Source organism: Etheostoma cragini, chromosome 10 (genome assembly GCF_013103735.1).
Source record: "Etheostoma cragini isolate CJK2018 chromosome 10, CSU_Ecrag_1.0, whole genome shotgun sequence".
NCBI lineage: Eukaryota > Metazoa > Chordata > Actinopteri > Perciformes > Percidae > Etheostoma > Etheostoma cragini.
In genome coordinates, this window is record NC_048416.1 from 3,513,083 (window position 1) to 3,532,751 (window position 19,669).

Here is a 19,669-nt window from a genome sequence, read left to right on the forward strand (position 1 = left end):
ATAAGTTTAGCAATGGCTTTACGCATCACTCCTTATCTGGATTTTCTTGCTTGAATCCGTTTCTAAGTCAACCATTTATAAGCTTCTAAGAACCAAACCAGGCTAGCTAGCCAGGAAAGGTATTTCAAGAGGTTGACTTGTTGTTTTAAGGTGGATTGGTATTCCAAAATCATTGCTTGAAGTCTGCCTCGTTAACTGACAAGCCACCTAGTCAACAGGCAGATGGAAATACTGAGAACTCAGCTAGCTGGACGGTCGACCGGTCTTCCCAGATTACGCTACTTTAGTTTTTCCGTGAACCGATATTTCCGAGAATTTGAGCAGCTGACCAATCAACTTGATTTTCGGATACACGGCTGGTGTGCAGGCAGACGTCAACTTGAGAGATATTTGCTTTTTTTTTGTGCTCCAAGGTCCAACTTGAGAGCTTGTTACACAAACGGAGCACTCCTGTTTGGGGATACCTACTCATCGTTTAAGTATCCTGGATCTTGTAAGTTACTTTTCCAGTTTCTTACATCCACATGTCCATACATGTCTACAAATTATCTGCACCAGTCAAATGTGTTTATTTGTGTAGCAGTCATGTTGCGTAAGAGCGCTCCTTTCCAACGGTCAGGGCTACACAGCTTACATACCAATGAATCAGTCGGTATCCAGTTGATGTGTCCAAGACCAGATTAGAATCAGTTTTTAGGATCTGAGTCTTTCTGTTAGCAGTCTGCAGCCAGTACATCAGTATAACAGTTGTGAATCCAAGGCTTAAGTCCTTAAGCAGTCCTTTGTTCACAAGATGGGATGAAGTGGCCTAAAACTAGTGTGCAGGCAGTCCACAAGCAGTCGCTCTGGAAAACCAAGACTGTACACAGTCCAGAAATCCAATGAAAACCAGTCGACCGACCAGTCAACCTCATTTCCAAAGCCAGTGTGAAAGCAGTCTGTAAACTGGTCTGTGATGCAGAACCAGCTGCGCGGTCCCTCTACCAGATGTCAGAGCTTAGTTCTCTGCTGGTGAGCGGTACGAAGGTGCTGTTCAGGTGGAGTTCTTGCTTCTTCCCAAGCGTACTGCTCTGGGTCACCTGGAGAAAAAAAAACACAGCACCACGATGATACGATGATCAGCAGGAATCTCCCCACCCCCCCAAACCACAACTCAAATCAATAAAACACATTCTACAGTATATAAAGTACTATCAAATGCTAACAGTGCACCATGCCTCACTATACGGCATATGAAAGCTATTTCCCACTTTAAAATTAAGAAATATTTTAGGTTGGATAACATGAAGATACTGTTTTCTGTCTAGATTTTATTTTATCCAAACAGACCTCTTGTTCCCCAGTGAACTGCTCCTAACCCCTGGGGAGAAAAGAGGGGTTTTTATTTTAAATGGGATAAAACTCAGAGGACATGCACATAAAAAAAACAGCATGGCATTTTAAGAAAAGGATACACTGTGTAGATGATGGATGCTAGAAACTATCTAGGAACTGCAAAAAAAATAGTCCTTTGTTTTCTCCCACCTGTCCATTTAGCAGTGTCATAGGGATGTTGCAGTAGACATGGCGCCCCCCGGGACCCAGAGTGGAGAACTGCACGGTGGAGGGAGGTGGGAGGGGAGGCGACATGGAGGAAGGCTGTGGGGGGAGGGTGAACTCGTAGCTGCGGCAGAAATGCCTCATCTGGGCTGCTGTGGCAGTGTGACCACCTCCCAGCGGCAATGTCATCTGGTTGTAGTCGGGGATCTCTGTCGCCAAGGCAACCTGTAGGGAGATAACATGATTTAACTTTTATCCCCTAAAAGTTATGTTCCGAGAGGTAATTAAAGTTCTTAACCCTCATGTTGTCCTTGGGTCAAAATGACCCGTTTTCCTAAAACAATATTCTTCTAATTAGCCAAAAATAACATGATTGATTCCACACAACGCTCTTTGGCAACTACAAATCTCAAATTTCTTTAATTTTTGGGTCTCTTTTGCAATTTTATAGCATTTGTAGAAAAAAATGGAAGTGCTTCCAGGCTATTTCAGACATATTCCAAGGAACATTCCTTTAATTTTAGTCTAAATAATTCCTCATTTCTGCTTTTCTAACTCAAAGACTAGGTATAATTTCCTAAAAATGAGGTTTAATTACCATAAATCCCCTAAAAATAACTGTAAAACTAAAGTTAATAAGTTAGTGTTACGTAGTGTTAAATGTAAAAAATTGATTTTAAAAAGTGTTGAAAATGGGACAAAAACGTAAGAAAAAGTTAAAGACATCGACAACAAAAGTGTTGACTTTTAATTTTGATGGGAAGACAACACGAGGGTTAATGCCAACAAATAAATGAAGCTGAGCCTTTTTTTTCAGCAAAGACCTAAAGAAAGACTACTCGCTACTGTTGTCGCTCTTAATACTACGACATGCCCAGTGTGTTCCATACAGACGCTAAAGAGGGATTTTTGCATCATATCTGACGCTGAAAGGTACTTCCCAAGCGTCCGTATTTTACAAGTTGGGAGTGAGTAGGGTAGACCTGCACTAGGACCCGTTGTCTGATGAGGTCCACGTACGTTGGCTATCATACGGACAGTGTACACATGTACACAGACCCCTAATTCGTGAAGTGCCTTTAAAATGAAGTAGGACTAAAGTACTTTCAAATAGGCTAACCCAATGTATCATTGTTCCCATTTCTTTTCAAATTACGTGCCGCTATTTTCAGATATACACTACATTGTCTATGTTTGGTGGGGGGTTAAATATCAGTGTGTGTGTGAATGGTGCCTTTACTGTTAAAGCACTTTAAGTAGTCATTAAGACTAGACAGCACTATAGAAATGTATAAATAGTTAAGTAACAACATCAGTATGAAGTAGTGCACATGCAACGCTGACCTGATGATGTCCATGGCGACTGTCATTAGGGGGCGCCAAGGAGGCGGAGGTGGTTGTCATGGCAATGGTGGAGACGGTGGTCTGTAGGTCCCCAAATAGGCCCTGTTCACCAGAGTCCATCACCTGTTACCATAAAAAAAGGTTATATAGATTTCACTGTGCAGTTGTATAAAAATGTTCAAGGAGATTTGATCTCAATGTAGACAGAGATAGAAATAATATTGGAATACATGGGTCATGGTAAAACCTAAGACTATGATATTCTATGTTTCTTTCGTTGACAACAACACCCATGAAAAGGCCAAAACCAACAATGACTTACTCCTAAGTGTTGTCTTTGTAGTTAAATATATCTAATTTCTCTGAGCCATTGAGCACCATTGTTTTCCAAAAAACATTAAAAACGCATTAATATTGCACTAGGTGACATGTTACTGTAAATACTCAGTAGAACACCAAATATGTATTATTACGCGACTGAAAATAGTTCCCAACAAAACTCTTGTCTGAGTACAATTTGCTTAAAACTACAATGCTCTGCATTTCTAGGAAATGATCATGTATATTCAGGAGGAGGAAATTCTTGGGGCTATACACACGAACAGGATATGGAAAGATATTTGACAGTAAGAAAAATATATAATAACCCATTGCATTATCATTTGAGTGAATTCAATTATTTTGGGTTAGGTTCAAGTTCCCTGTGCAGGATTTTTGGAGCTATATATAGTATTTCTTTAAAGTTAGTCTTGAAAGAAAATTTCACACGTCTTATGGCATTTCTCATTATCAGTACAGGTCATATTAATTCTATTGTACGTATATAATAACTAGCATTGAGAGTGATATGATTGATAATCAAAGCCAGAGGTTTAGAAAACACAAAACTAATGAACTGATAGCACGTTTGTTTTCCTTGGTCTGAAACTATTTTGCTAAAGTTCACCCTTGTGTGACCCGCTTCAAAGTGTTATATATATAAGAAATATAGATTTCTTTCAATCACATTGCCCAAAAATATCATGGATTATTCCATACAACGTTCTTTGGGTAATTTTAATGATTACGTTCATCAAATTATTTGTGTGTTTAATTTTATTTTATAACACTTGAATTCTTTTTTTTTTTTTAAATGGTTTCAAAACAGTATCCGGACTAAACTTTGACATCTACCCATCTGAGATCCACTCAACATCCTCTGATCTTAACTAGTAGTCAAAATGAATCATAATTTCCGCCTTTTTAACTAAAACCTTACGTATAATTTCTTATAAATGAGGTTTGTTGAGCATGAATTCCAAGAAGAAATGTAAACACGCTTATTAAAACAGCTCAGGTTTAAAAAAAAAGTGCCCAAAGCGTGGAAAAAGTGACAAATAAATCAGAAAAAGTGACAAAAACATTGGAAAAGCACCCAAAAAAATGTTTTATTTCAATTTTGACCAGGAAGGACAAGTTTGTGGTTAATGGAAAGACAACACAAAGGTTACGTTAACACTGTCCAAGTTCAAGTAAACTGGAAGTCACATCGGGCGGTCTAAAACATGCCATCTGTCGAGGTTTAGGTGTTGGTTCTGATTGCCATTCAGTGGATGTTGCCGAGCATGATGGATGTCCTGAATTCTTCAGAGTTCTGGTGTCATTTTTCAAGAAGATAGCAAGCATGTTCCTAGGCCCATAAATTGAAGAAGCACTTTTTAGCTACATTGTGTTTTACTCGGTTCTACAAGCATGAATAACTGCAGATGATCAGATGTCATACTCTACACTCAAACTCACAAAGCCCTGAAAGTTGGGGTATTTTGATGTGCGGTGCTGGTTTTTGGAGCTATGTAAGTTAGAGTACAATGATCTCAACTGAGCAGATGAACAAAACTAAAGAAGTCATCATGACGTTTGACTGAAAGACATAAAGATAACACTTTCCATCTGTTCCAGTTACATAGTTCTCTCTAGTCTATTTGTTTCTTAATGATTATTATCCAGGGCATCCAGCACCTGAGGTGTTAACACATGGTAAACATGTACACATTTTCCCCCACTGTGATTCTTATTTTCATACATTACCTGTATTTAGCAGACATTTCAAAGGCCATCTGTGTTGTGGGTGTATGTGCCCCAGGGGAGCATAAGTTAATGTGCAGACTAAACCTCCACAGCTATGTTTTTTTCTAGACTCCTGGACACGCAAGACACAAAATGTAATTTCCCCGCTGGGGCTCAGAAAAGCATGTCTTCTTCTTCTTGTTACACCAGGGGCGGAGCCAGACATTGTAATCCTTTGGGGCTCAAAGGGGGTTGGTCTGCCCCCTTTACGGCAGCTATATGAACGATTTTTCATGCTTTTTTCATTCAAAAACATGTCAGCTGCAGAGGAATAGAATCATCTAGGATGACTCATTTTCACTTCTGCCACCTTAAAAGGGAAAAGTTGTCTGATGTTACTATTTTTATGTTTGATGTCATAGGAAGGGTAGGAATTTAACGTGAACAGCGTTACTAACCTTGCAACCTCCATTGAGTAGAGTTCACTGACTGAATGGCGATGTTTCCCCAGAAAGAGACTGATGAAAATGAAACTAAATTGAAGTTAGCCAAAAGATTTGGGGCTTTTGAGAAAACGTTTGGGACTAGAACTAGGGACTAGGGAAGCCCCTCCCCCCGCTCCGCCAGAAGCCCTTCCCTTGTGCAATTTGCCCATACACAGGTTCATGTTTTATAAAATATATTTAAGTAGGTTGTACATTTTATTCGCCACCTGCATGTGTTTTAGCACACAAAGTGTATCTCTCTCTCTGTCTGTCTGTCTATATAGTAAAACATTTTTATACTACTACAGTTGGTTTTAGAAACAGAAGAACATGAAAATTGCCCTTTCCTGCTAATGTAAAGTTGTGTGGTTCTGTGCCAGTGTGTGCAGGGTTTTGAATGCTTGTGTGCCGTTTGTGGCATTGTACCTGGCGTCTGGACAGCGTCTCTCTGCGTTTCGCGGGCATCTCGTAGACCACCTGTTTCCAAAACTTAGAGGACAGCTCATTGCTCTTAGGACCCCTCCACTTGATGATGGATAAAGCCTGAGAAGACCAGAGATTATTTAGTTGTCTAGTTGTCTAACGACACCCTTCAGATCCCATCATTCCTCTTTCCCTCCATCCTTCTATTCCTCTCACCACTCCCTCTTTGTTTACCTTGATTGTATGTTTAAGTGCTTCCACTTCTTGATAGTTAATGACATTCTTCAGGTCTGCACACTCTATCATGATCACCTGGATAGAAAAACAGAGGTAAAAGTCTTTAAGAAGACAGACCAGAGCAACTCTTTAAGGCATCTCTACTTATTGTGCAGAGTACTTCACAACTTCCTCAAACCTGTTCAAATTTAATGAAGGCAGATTTAGTAATTTCCCATTTACTTCTCCAGATCATACCTTGATCTCCCCGGTGACCAGCATGGAGTGGAGGCGTGTCTCTATCTGGAAGATGCTCCACCCTCTTTGGGCGACAAACTCCGGAGTCAAAACGATGATCAAGCGTCTGCTCTGCTCCACGCTACGAGCCAAGTCCTCGATGTAGGCTGGCAGAAAGAGACAGGGAGACAGGGTTAAAGCTGAAAAAAGAGTGGGAAGAAGTTAGAGAGATATGTCGCTACGGAGCCCCGGAGGTGACATAAAGGGGGAAAAAAAGCTGAACAAAAATAGAATACAAGATCTTGACTTTGTTTTGCGATATCTCGAGATTCGTTTGCAAGATCTCAACTTTGTTATGCCAGATATCGAGTTTTATTTGCAATATCTCGAGTTTCATTCATGAGACCTGGCAAATCCAACAAACAATAAGGCTAACCTAGCTAGCTAGTAGCTAGTATCTAGCTAGTAGCAGGACATGATTACATCTTCATCATTTATTTTGATAAGCATTACTAATTAATGCAGGCCAAAGTGAAGTGTTATAATGAACAATGTCATTGATGGTTGATGTCAATGACTGCAGGTTAACCTTAGTACATAGTAACATTTTTTTCTTCATTTTTTCTTCCATGGCACCTCCGGGGCTCCGTACATCTCTTAAAATCAAGTGAAGATCAAAATATGTCGGTGTCTTGCAATCTACTTGTCAAAAAAATATATATAAAAGAAAATAAACAGTTGGAACCAAAATCTATGGAAAGTGAATGGTCCCATAACTGTTTTTGTATCTTCAATATTTATTCATTTTCTTTACATAGACACAGCTGATTAAAAGGGATTAGCACAAAATGGACGGTAACAAAGTACGATTTTGTTCTTCATATTGTCACTTAAAGGAGTGGTTTAACATTTTGGGGATTAGTCTTACTTGCTTGAAATGAGAAGATTGATATCAATGGAGCAAGGAGCTGGATTAAGACTATGGCTAGCCTAGTTTAGCAAACTTCTCAAAGCTTCATTTGGCCATCACTACATTAAAGCTAAAGGGTGAAAGGCTAGCCCGGCTCGGTCCAAACTGATGAACTACACCAACCAGCACCTCTAACGCTGATTAAATAACACCTTATGTCTTTTTTCTTTGACCTGTATTTAGGGAGCAATGTAAAAACAAAACTTTATAAAGGGAATTACGTGCTGTTACTATTTCCTGGCAAACAACTGGGTGCGGTAGACTGCACTGTGTCCAGAGCCGTCATCACTGTTAAGATACTAAGTTTGGTAGGCAATATTTAAATAAGACAGCTTAAGTGATGTTGCTAGCTGTATTCCAGTTTGTTGCTGAGCTTGCATTGACTTCTGTTTTAATATATGATCTTATGTAACTTTCTGTGATACACAAAATGCAATAAAATTCCAATTGTAAATTGAAATACAAATCTTAAATGTAATTTGTTACTCACACTTAAATCATAAATAAGCCTATTACAGAAACATGCAATAATTAACAAGGAAGTGTTGCCTATAGTCTTTGTCTGTGTGCTGAAAAGCGTACGTTTCTCCTCCAGACTGAGGTATGTGTGTTATATGTTGGAATTTCCCGGGTGGCCCCTGATTGATTCACACCGCACGCCGGAAAGAAATGGAGCTAGGGCGGAAGTTTTTTTACGTCCAAGTAATGTTGCCAGATTGGGTGTTTTTCATCCACATTGGGATGGTTTAGGATGGATTATGTATGTAAAATAGCTTAGGTTGGGTGGATTGACTACATTTTTGCAGGGACCAGTTATTATATATAGCATGAAATTGTCGCAGGCCTACAATAAAGTGAAGGGGGCCTAGAGGCTTTACACATACCTTTTATATTGCATACAATACTAAGCTATTAAAATAATATTTTTTGACATAGTCACATATTTATACATTATGTTTTAATGTTAAAATGTGGCACAGGAAATTCTCAAGTTTAACTGTGGATGGCTGCCTTATGGCTGCTTTGACTATAGGCCAGTAAGCCTATCATCAATGTGGTAATCATAAAAAAATAATAAAAAAATGTATTTAGAAATAATGTATAGATTCATGTAAATGTTTATTTTCAGACATATATATATATAAAATAAAAATTAACTACAGAACAACAATTTGGTGCCCTCCCTGCAGCAACTCTGAGGACCCCATAGGACCCTGATAAACCACCACGGGAAAACTTTTGCACCTTAAAATAACGTTTCCCAAAATTGTTTCAGTGGGTCATCGACTCGTAACAGGGTGAACGGCACTTCTGTATTGGCTTTGCGGCTCTCTACCGGCTATAACCGCACTTTGCAAGTTTTCCAGATTGTGTAGTTCTGTAGTTCCAACGAGACATAATGGGACAATTCCACTTCTAACCTGTAGGGGGACCAAAGCGGGAATACTTCTCTAGTGTTGCTTGAGGAAGCTGCTTTACAGGCTAATTATAAAGCTTTTGAACCAACCTATCAACACTGCAGTAGCTAGCTTCTAAGGGAATGTCTGTAGTAACATGCTACCTAATTGTGATATGTGGCTGCATTTTATGAATTCAAAATTTGACGGTTATTGTCTACCGTGTTGCCAACACCGCAGCCTTTGCCAGGCCGCGGGTGCGTGTCAGATCTGTGCTGAGCACCTGGGTAAAAACACGACATATCACCGACAGTCAAATTGCAACATCCAAAACACAAGATACACTCTCAGTGGTTTCTGGCACATGAGAAAAACTTTCAAAATACAGCAACGGCCAATACACAGCTACCATTATACCTACAGAGCCGTGGCCAACCTAGTGGAAAAGTCCCACCAGGCCACAGGTTGTTCATGTGAAATGGTCTTTAGAGTTTTGTTGATGAACAACCGTCAGCTTTTACTTATAATTTAGGAAGATTACATTACATTACATGGGGGTCTGAGGTTGAACCGTTTGCGCTGATTTACAGCACGAGTCAATACAGAGCCAGGAGTTCTCCGCACTTTTAACTGATTCTTTTCATCCTCATGGTGGTGCTGTTGCTTCACACCGAGCCCAACGCAAACCCCATCTTCCCAAACTGTCCCATTTCCAATTATTCGTCAGACACATTCTTAATGGTTATTGGAACGTGAGTCACTGAAATGGCTCATTATTTTTCAAATGTGTAGTTACCGACAATGTCTGAAACTGTGTGTTATGGGAAAAACAGATTACCTCTCTTTGTGTGTCTCTCTCTCCCTCTACCATCTCTTCACTTGCTAACTAAATTAATGACAGAGTCTCGGAGTCAACACATTGCAATTTCACGCTCAATTTGAGGTGCACAAATAGTACAGAACATCCCAAAATTCAGTTCATTTTTTTTCTCTTCTCTGCTTTGCTTTTCCATCTCTCTTTATCTTTCTCTCTCTTGTCCTCACAGTTAACCTCCCCTGCTATCTCCTGCCCTTCACTTACTCTTGCCGCTTTCTCTTTATGAGGATTATGTAAATCAATTAATGAAATAAAACAAACCAGTGACCCCGTCCCCACCTCTTTCCGTTTCCGTTGTTTACTTCTTGCTCTCTTGTTAATTTCGGAGGGCTAATGGAGTGAATGATTGGATGGGTGTATTTTAGGTTGCATTGCCATGTTGCTCTGTCAATGGCTTTGGTACGCACTGAATAGGCCCCCTCTCTCTGTCTCTGTGATGTTCACACTCCGTAACCTTAAGTTCATATGCAGCTTAGAGTAAGTTATGCGTGTTATGCAGTCGCCATTTGTTTTTTAGGATGTTATCAGGGCACAGAGAGGAAGCCTCATTTTTGGAAGAAATATGACTTTCTCTTCTGTTTTTAGGATGCCGTCTTGTGCGTGTTTTTGTCTCCAGTGTGTGTTGGGAGGGGGCATTGTTTTGGCTCAAGGCGATTCATTATGAACTATGTTTAGGTAAATTTATTTATGTATTTTAGCAGGAAATGTTAAGTAGTGCAAATAACACACATTAGTTTCCTACTTTCTTGCCACATTACAAAGTTATTTTAGCGACTACATTTATTTTTAGGATGTTTTTAGGACAAGTTTAAACAGTCTTCAAACTATACCATGGCCTTTTGGGAGCCCAGGAGGGTGTGGGGGGGGTTGGGTTGTAATGACTTACAAAGATACATAACAGCAGTGTATGCACTATAGAGAATTTGCCTTATTATACTTTGACAGAAATTGAAAGGTCAAACAGCAAGCCACAAATAGTCTCTAAATAAAGCATCAGGCTGCCTTTGAGATGTCACATGAACAACGGTTAAAGGTACTCAGGCTACGGAAGAATACCATAGTTCCTCCAATCAATTGGGCCTAAGCAACGCGCCCCGCCCTTCCATCCTTAACAAAAAACCATCAGCTCGTCCAGTTTCTTCACTTCTGGCTGTTCTACTTTAACGGGGGAGAGGAACGAGAGGGGTTAGGATCGTGACGGGCTTCTGAAGAGCTATTGGTACCACCATCTTCAGCCAGAGAGGACGTTATTTCTTCAGCTTCTTCTTGCGTTGTCACCCCGGCGGGAGGTGTGCCAACGGGGTTTGCAGCAGGTGAATCGGTCGTGCTGTTAACGTCATCGCTACACAATTTCTACTAAAACACAAATTTAATTAAACTGCCTTGTTTTCCTTTCGCCTTGGCTATGAAATTCTTGCCGTGAGAATGTGTGGGCCAAAGTCTTTCCCGGCTCTGTAATGTGACAAAATCCAACTGAAAATATTACAAAATAATGTTTCCACTTCACTTACTGTCATATGTCTGTGACGTTGTCAGTCATGTCGGTTATGTTTTTTCACATGAAAAAACATAATTAAATCCATAAGAGTTTGTATTGTTCATTCATATTGTATTGTATTGTATCGTCTGTATTTCCCATGGATGAAATCTCTTACTCACTGTGAAACAAAAAGATAAACACGGGAAAATACAATGGTGTCTGTAAGTCTGTAGTTGTGGAGGCTCAGACATCCATGGCGTACAGGAGGCGGGACGCACAGATCCATCTCCCCAGGAACTAACCCTGTGTTGTGTGGGCAAACTCATGTGATGTGTAATTGATCCATTGGATGATTTGTGGGCTATTAAGTGAACAAGGTGAACCCAGTCCACCAAACACTGGGCCATCTTGACTGCCTTGATTCTGCACACATCTCTGTTACTGTAGTCCTATTTCCTAGTTCATTATTTCATCCATGCATGGCGCAGCGGATCCGTGCAAATGTCACCCGCTGTGGAGACGCTGGCCTCAACCTCTTCTCCCCTAGGTCGGGTCTCCCTCGCACTGGACTCAGTTTCACCGAGCCTACTAACACTTAGAAAATAAATGGCATTACGTCAGTGAGATCAAACTGCTTATTGTGCGTAATTTGGACTGACATTAAGATGCATGTTATTCTGTATCTGGTGTGGCAATGCCACAATTGGCTTGACTTCAACATTAGACTTTTTTTATTTATTTCTGCCCTGGTTTCGGTGCATTCACTGCCCGGAAACCATTTGCCATTCCGGGCATTTTCATTTATTGCTTATCCGAGAAGACGAACTTCCAAAAAGAATTTTTTTTCCCTCGCCTCCACGATCAGCACCTCCAACGTCACAAGAACTTTTTGTTTCCATCTGCAGCGGGGATACGCTGTTATGATTGGACAAAGAATGACGTCGGGGTCAATTTTATGGTCATTTCCATGTTAATTTATGGGAGAAAGCAAGCCGGGGTCGGTGGCTCAGTCACGTGCGCTCAATTTCCTGTTGATTGTAATGTATAAAGGAAAGGTACGCCTGGTTTTATACATGTAAATATTTCTGTGCAGGTAGTTTGGGCCATACGCCATCTTCTGGTATGAAAGTTGTCTTTTATACATGAGGCCCCTGGTGCCTCAGGGAATACTGAATGTGTTTTTATGATGTTTTAACAACAATTAGTAGCTATTATACATTTCAGTCTCCTGCAGCACATTGTCTAATAAATAGGGAAGGAATAACAAAGTAAAACACAGACGGACTTGTATGCCTCCATTTGTAACTGTACAAAAGAATACCAGCAAGTGCACAAATAGTATCAGTAAAGTCCATAGGGAAAACATTATTGATTTTATAATATATGGGATACTGCAGATCGGGTTTTGATAAAACCTTGGAAGTGCTCTGTGCCACTGCTCTGCTATCTGAAACTCCAGTGATAGGCTTAAATATGACACAACTGTCTTAGGAAAATTGTCCATATTGGTGTTACAGTATTTCATACTTGGAATAAAAAAACATACTGGGAATGTTGCTTTTCATCGCTCCATTTCTGATGTATTAAAAAGTTAAAAACTGGGTAAGACCACTTGCTCAATTCTTAACAACTTAGCTAAAAGCCTGGAATGGTCAATATTAAGAGTTGTAATGAGTGCTGTTGCATTTGGATATCAACCAAATCAGTTTTCAAACTGAAGATGGAAGTGGAAATGCGTTAGGACTGTGTGATGAAATAAGATAAAATAGATTTTTCCAATCCCAAAGGAAATTTATCTTAGACAGACAAGTAATATCTGCTGTTTAAATGATTCGACACAACAATGAACATGCATACATACAGTATACATACAAAAGTACACAGACTACTGCATCACTCTGCATGTGCATGCTTATTTTGCATTCAGAGACTGCCACTAGCCAACAAAATTACACACTTCCATTTGTGAAAAACACATATGTGCAGAAATGTTATGAGGAAAATATCTACGGTAGTTACGATTATTTTGACTATTATTGCAATTGCACTATATTGGAGGGTATGATCATTTTTGTATAATTATTCTGATTTTTATTGAAAAATATTAAAATTGAAAGTTTTTGTTTTCTAATGATTAAAGTGTGATTTCTGCAAGGATCTGTACCAAACAAAGATGTTCTCTTTAGGCTGAAGGGTAAGATGGGAAGTTCTGTCTGGACTTGATCCGTTGTGGAGCAACTATGTCGAACCAGAGCTGTTTGGACCAATCAAATTGTCAGGGCGGGCTTAATTCAATGATGGACAGAGGATCAACAGTAACGTAATCAACCAAGTCACCAAAGAGCGCTTGGGTTGAACTTGCTTATAACAAAGATGGCTGCAGCTGGAGAACTGAGATGTGTAGATTAATCCATCGCGTCTGTTCTAGAAGATAGACAGCGCATTCATTTTACAACAGGAACAGAGAACCGCGATCAGGGCGAGCTTGTCGATCGGAAAGATGTTTTTGCCTCCCTTTCAACGGGATTTGCCGAAAGTTCAACATACGTCACATACTTCGTAGCTTTGTTTGGTTGTAGTTTCAATCCAAGTGATTGAGTGCAGAAGCATTTTCTTTCCTTGTTCGCTTGAAATACGCCTCATAATCACAGCCCAATGGAACAGTACCAAACTCATATTCTGACAAGAATCTGAGAGTGACAACATCAGACTAGTTTGACACAGATTTTGCCTGGGATTTGGGTTTTGCACAAATTTATATTGCGATTTCGATAAAATTGCGAGTAATAGCTTAGCGCTAATTTGCATTTAAAATGTAATATGTGTGTGTGTGTTGTTTGGGAAGTGGCAGTCAGAAACACAGACAACAAGGTGGAACATATCTTGCTAATGAATGTAATGTAAGCTAATGAATGTAAGTCTATTATTCTTCAATTATTTCCTTTTGGCTCTGTTTTTGGTCCCCACCAACTCCTCAGGGAAATGTGTGTCTCTTTACCAGCTAAATGCTAGTCGTTAACTTTGTCTGCGGTTTGGTTTATTAGAGCTTGTGCGTTAAAATCAGCTGCCTGTCGTTGATACGAGCGTTCATACTGATCTATACAATATTTGTCAAGCTTCAACCAAAACAATGAGCTAAAAGATGAGAGCTGGGTGAAAACTACCCACCACCGCTTTAGCTCTATAAGTCGTTATTTCATGCATTGTTAATCAGCCGTGGGATGTAACTATAGGGACTGCACTTAGTACAAATTGGATGCCAACAACCCTCATGCCACTATCTACTTCTTCTCAGCTACATTTTAGAAAGAAATATTGTATTTTTTACTCCACTACATTAATCTGACAGCTTTAGTTACTAGTTATTTTCTTTTACAAATTAAGACGTCAGCACTCAAAACAAACTTAAGTTTATAAAATACATGTTTCTTAAGAATTAAAGCACTCAACAATATAACGGCCTACAAGTCCAGCTGAAATGATTAGCTGATTAAACAGTGGATTGACAGAACTGTTTGGATCGTTTCCAGTTTCAAAAATTGTGACGATTTTCCTGCAGTGAGTACTTTTACTTTTAATACCGTGAGTACATTTGGATGATGATTCTTACATACTGTTACTGAAGTAACATTTTCAATGAAAGACTTTTACATGAAACACTTTTTACAGTGTGGTATTAGTTCTTTTACTTTAGTAAGGGATCTGAATACATCCACCAATAGATAAAGATATGTATAAAGACTGCCATTTTAATGATCTTCCTTATTGTGTAAATCTCCAGGAAAGGGGTACATAATGTCTGTGCATGGCCACCGGACACAGATACATTGAATCCATGTGTAGGAATGTCAACTGTACGTGATAAACAGCTGTATAGAACAGATGAACCTCATGACATATCAATCTAAACGCTCCATTCTCCGTCCCTGCAGCCGGCAAGGCCAGAGACAACTTTAACAATGATGGATGGGTGTGTGTGGGTGGGTGTGTGTGTGTGGGTGGGTGTGTGTGCGTGTGAGTGTGTGTGTGTGTGTGCTGCGAATGACTACAAATCGGTTTATCACGGCATCTGCTTTTTTCCCCTCATACTCTCATACTCTTATTGCATGTCAATGTTTTGAAGTTATTTCATCATTAAACAATGTCACAGTGTTCAGTGTATTTTGAGAGTAACAGTATATACATTTGTGGTTAGGGCTGGGCAATATGGAGAAAATCAAATATCACGATATTTATGACCAAATACCTCGACATCAGTACCTCAACTATATTGTAGGATCGGCTGTTGGTGCTTTCACAAAATATTTACACAATGAGATTTTTGATTAGTGATTATCAGTAATGTGAATATAATGACTAAGTGGGCAAAGGCAAATAACAGAACAATTACACTAATCTGGTAAATTCAGAGAATGACATCACTTTACTGTAATGCAGCCTTTAAATCTAGGAATAGATAACACTTAAGACATATTACGATATGTAACGATATCCAAAATCTAAGACCATATCAAGTCTCATATCACAATATCAATATAATATTGATATACTGCCCAGCTCAATTTGTGGTTGTAAGCATCCATAGGAAACAGCAAAAATACATACTGTACTATAATCCAAATCCTGTCAGGATTCACTGTAAATTATCCTCAAATGTTCAGTATATTTGTAAAATAAAAGGGGGGTGGATAGATAGACAGACAAGTAAATGGTGTGTGCCTACATGTGTATGGCAGTCAGTGTTTCCCCCTTTCTGTCTGTGTCAAATATGGAAGTGTGTGTGTGTTTCTGTCAGGTCAGAGCATTGACAGATAGAGCAGTCAGAGTCATATTTCCCCCTCCAGTTGGACAGAGTGATAATAACCCCAGAAACTGTGTGTGTGTGTGTGTGTGTGTGTGTGTACACATGTGACATCATACACAAACATGTGTGCCTGTTTGTAAGTGTGTTATGATAAAGATCCGCATAAATTCTTATTTATTCTGACAGAGTGATACATTCTGGCCATTGGGTGCTATAACGGCCCATAGATAGAGAGACAGGATGTATGTGTGTGTGTGGTAGGAGGGGGGGGAGGAGTTAGACAGACAGATAGATAGATGGATACTTACTACTGCTGGGTATTAGATCTCTGTCTGGTATAAACAGCTTGTATCCACAATGTTTCTCTAAAACATCCGGCAGGATCTCCAAAGCAAATGTTTCCTCATCGCTGCTCGTCCTGCTATCAAAAGAGCAACAACAACAATTATGACTGCAGATTTAAAATCAAAATAACTTAAATCATCTGGTGGTGCCTAAAAATGTATTTTCAGGTGTTAACATAAAAAAAAACTGCTGAAGCGGGGACGTGGTTAGCACACAGACTAGGAGCAGAGGGAAACAACTGGCCTGGATTGCTTAAATATTTTTAAATCTGTACACAAAAAGAAATGTAATTTCTTTTTTTTATATATTTTTAAAAGTAGAACATTATTATATTATATATTTCAGGCCAAGTAACTATTTCTTGGCCAACAGCTGTTATATATCTAACTGGTAACGGCCAATACTAAAGCCCAAGCAGAAATCTGTGTACAGACTAAGGCTGTCAAGTTAACACAAGGGTCACACTTATTGCAAATTTGTGCTATTTAAATTAATTTTTAATGAATGTATGAATTATTATTATTAACTCAGTGGGAGCCAACTGAGTTTCAGTGCGGAAGATTCAGACACAGAGTTCCAGTTATGAAGACCTTGACCCACAACCCAATAAAAAAAACAAAAACATATTGCTTTCTTACATTAACCAGTTTTTATTTATCAATATATATGACTGTTACATACATTATATGTACATATACACAGAGCTACCAAACCTGGCAATATCACTGCAATTGCCCTCTTTATCCACACAATCTCTGTTTGTCTGTTAATACATGTTAGTTAGTAGGCTTTAGAGAGAACCAGGCCAGCTGTTTCCACTTGCTTTCATTTTTCATGCTAAGCTAGGCTAACCACATCACAACTCAGTTCAACAATGACTGTTGAACTTCTTTTACTTTAAGCCGTGGAATCTGTTTCAAATCTATGTTAAAACGATCACAAGCCTTTAATGTCCGCACATGATCGAGGTTAGAAAATCCTTTTCATGCTGCGATTGTGAGCTTGAGACAATGTTAGCATGATAGGAAAGCTTTGTTTCTTTCTTTTCATCATCATATTTGAAAAAAAAACCCACATGTTTCTCATACTGGCGCTTGCTGCAGCTCCTCTGCCTGAAACCCTCTGTCTGAGCTGGCCAACTCTGTTGTGATTCAACCAAATTCAAACAGGCCAATGGGCGGGCCATGCTTGTTCAGACAGTACCTACTTGACAGCACTAGGAAAACTGGACTGACTTTCTCAATCAGTGACATCACTAGTTAAGAAATTTCAAACAGCAATGTGGGCGAGGCGTTTTTGTCTGTAGGAGAGAAAGCTCCATTTGGAGTGAGATGGGTTTTTTGTACATCTAATATCAAATAGAAGCTCTTTAAAGGTCCCATGACATGGTGCTTTTTGGATGCTTTTATACAGACCTTAGTGGTCCCCATGGTACAGGCCTCTGGTCTTAGACTTGTCTTGAAGTCAACATAACTACAGTCCTGGGCGGAGCTATGTTGGGATTATGTGAGGTCACCATCCTTCATAAACTTCCAGTAAAGACAAGGGGGAGAGTTGTAGTCCCTTAATACTGTATCTGAAGTCTCTTTTCTATAGGCCTAAGTGGTCCCCTAATACTGTATCTGAAGTCTCTTTTCTATAGGCCTAAGTGGTCCCCTAATACTGTATCTGAAATCTCTTTCCCAAAATTCAGCCTTGGTGCAGAATTACAGCCTCTAGAACCAGTCCCACAATAAGCCTTCCTCAGGATGTGCCATTTCTGTGTCTGTAACTTTAAATGCCATTGAGGAGGTGTTTCAAAGCCCTGATGTCTCTCTCTCATGGGTAGGCCAAATTCTCTGGGCGGGCAAAGCAGAGAAAGGGGAGGTAACATTGCCCCTTATGACCTCATAAGATCAGCCCATCTGAGCTTTTATTTTCTCAAAGGCAGAGCGGGATACCCAGGGCTCGGTTTACACCTATCATCATTTCTAGCCACTGGGGACCATAGGCCGGCTGGGGGTGACGCATATTAATGTTAAAAAAACTTAAAGTGAAATTTTCATGCCATGGGAGCTTTAATACATGTCGAATGAGGCAACTGACCTGCCCAGACAGTCAAGGTCCACTTTAGTGTAGGACAGATAGCCATCATACTCCTTGTTATCTGTGAAAAGAAAGAGAGTTAGTGAGAGAACCTTCCCTTGATTTTAAACAGCATCACCTGAACACATCCTGAAGATGCTACTTTCTGATCCTCCTATATTCTGGACCTGATGGAAAAAAGGGAACCAGTAATTCATCTTTGGGGCACGAGATATTGGGAATACCCTTCTAAGCAAATCAGACTGATTTAGGATGCGTTTGAAATCAATAATTCCAGTCAGTACTACAAAATGAAGTCTGTAATTCGCTTTCTTCACTTCTTTTGTTTTCATCATCATTAATTTATTCTATTATTGAAAAATTGTTTATCAATATACCATCAACTGATGGCCTCATATTTTTTTCTTTATGTAGGAATTTTGTGTTTAAAAAATTATCTTATTCTCAGACAGGCACTGTAGAGATCTTTTCTATAGTGTTGTCAAACACTTAACACTTAAAAGAACAATAATTTGAGCCAGGCAATGGCAAAACAAACACTTTTGTGGATGTAAATTGAAGGTGCGCAATTGCACAATAATATTATATTGTATAGGAAAATAGGGTCCAGGTTGAAAAAAAACAAAGGTACCCTTTAAGTGTAGACATGAGTGTAATTGTTGTGTATCTTTTCTTCTGTATTGCTTCACCAACATGTTTCTATCATAACGAACCAATGGCATTTCTATAAGTATTCTCTTCACTCATACACACTACAAATCGAGTGTGAGTGTGTGTACCCAGCATTTCAGCAATGACTTGACAACATGGACATTTTGCGGAAACCTCTGTATGCCCTCCACTGTTCTCTTGCTGCTATCTTCCATGTTTGTAGTTTTCTGCTCTTCCTGGTACAGTATGTATATTGCTATAAGCCTTTATCCTGATGTATGATTGCCATTTAGCAAAAGTGAGCACACATATAGGTTTACCATCTTCCGTTTCATCACTTCCAAAGTGTCTCCTGTAGCAGAGCATGATCTCCAGGTTATAACACTTATACAGTGCTGTGAGGACTCCCAGTAGCAACAATATGACCCCGAGACCACCAGCCAACTCCAGACGATACATATCTACATCAGAAAGATACAGCACAGGGGAGGGGTAGAGAAGAAATCAATGAGACCATACAGTATGTCAGTAATGGTTCAAAGGATCACTGATGGTAGAAAACACAAATGATCCTGGATTTTGTCCAACAATTTAAACAGTGTTTGACGGAAGCTCAGTGTTTTTTGATTTGCTTCTTGCAAACTATTTTGCACACGTCTGAGTATATCAAGTCAATCTGCAACAACAAAAACAACAACGACCATCAGATTGGCAAGTTTTCCAAATGCCACAAAGACACATATAAACACTTGTACAAACAGATAAAGTGT

At 39.4% G+C, this 19,669-nt stretch overlaps 1 protein-coding gene across 5 annotated transcripts in view; it reads right to left on the reverse strand.

Annotated features, from left to right (window-relative positions):
* Nucleotides 1–394: 394 nt before the first annotated feature.
* The window catches only part of il1rapl2 (interleukin 1 receptor accessory protein-like 2), a 464,615-nt gene continuing 445,340 nt past the window's right edge, over nt 395–19,669 (reverse strand). For 2 of the 5 annotated variants that reach the window (XM_034882940.1, XM_034882943.1), the window contains 10 exons: nt 19,220–19,360; nt 18,249–18,309; nt 16,127–16,239; nt 6,312–6,457; nt 6,072–6,149; nt 5,841–5,957; nt 2,884–3,006; nt 1,525–1,764; nt 1,330–1,360; nt 395–1,079 (listed from right to left, as the gene is read on the reverse strand). In XM_034882940.1, the coding sequence (XP_034738831.1) occupies nt 991–1,079; nt 1,330–1,360; nt 1,525–1,764; nt 2,884–3,006; nt 5,841–5,957; nt 6,072–6,149; nt 6,312–6,457; nt 16,127–16,239; nt 18,249–18,309; nt 19,220–19,360 (1,139 nt within the window). In that variant the 3' untranslated portion in view covers nt 395–990. The remainder of the gene's footprint in view (nt 1,080–1,329; nt 1,361–1,524; nt 1,765–2,883; nt 3,007–5,840; nt 5,958–6,071; nt 6,150–6,311; nt 6,458–16,126; nt 16,240–18,248; nt 18,310–19,219; nt 19,361–19,669) is intronic. The other 3 variants (XM_034882941.1, XM_034882944.1, XM_034882942.1) reach the window with 3 other exon arrangements.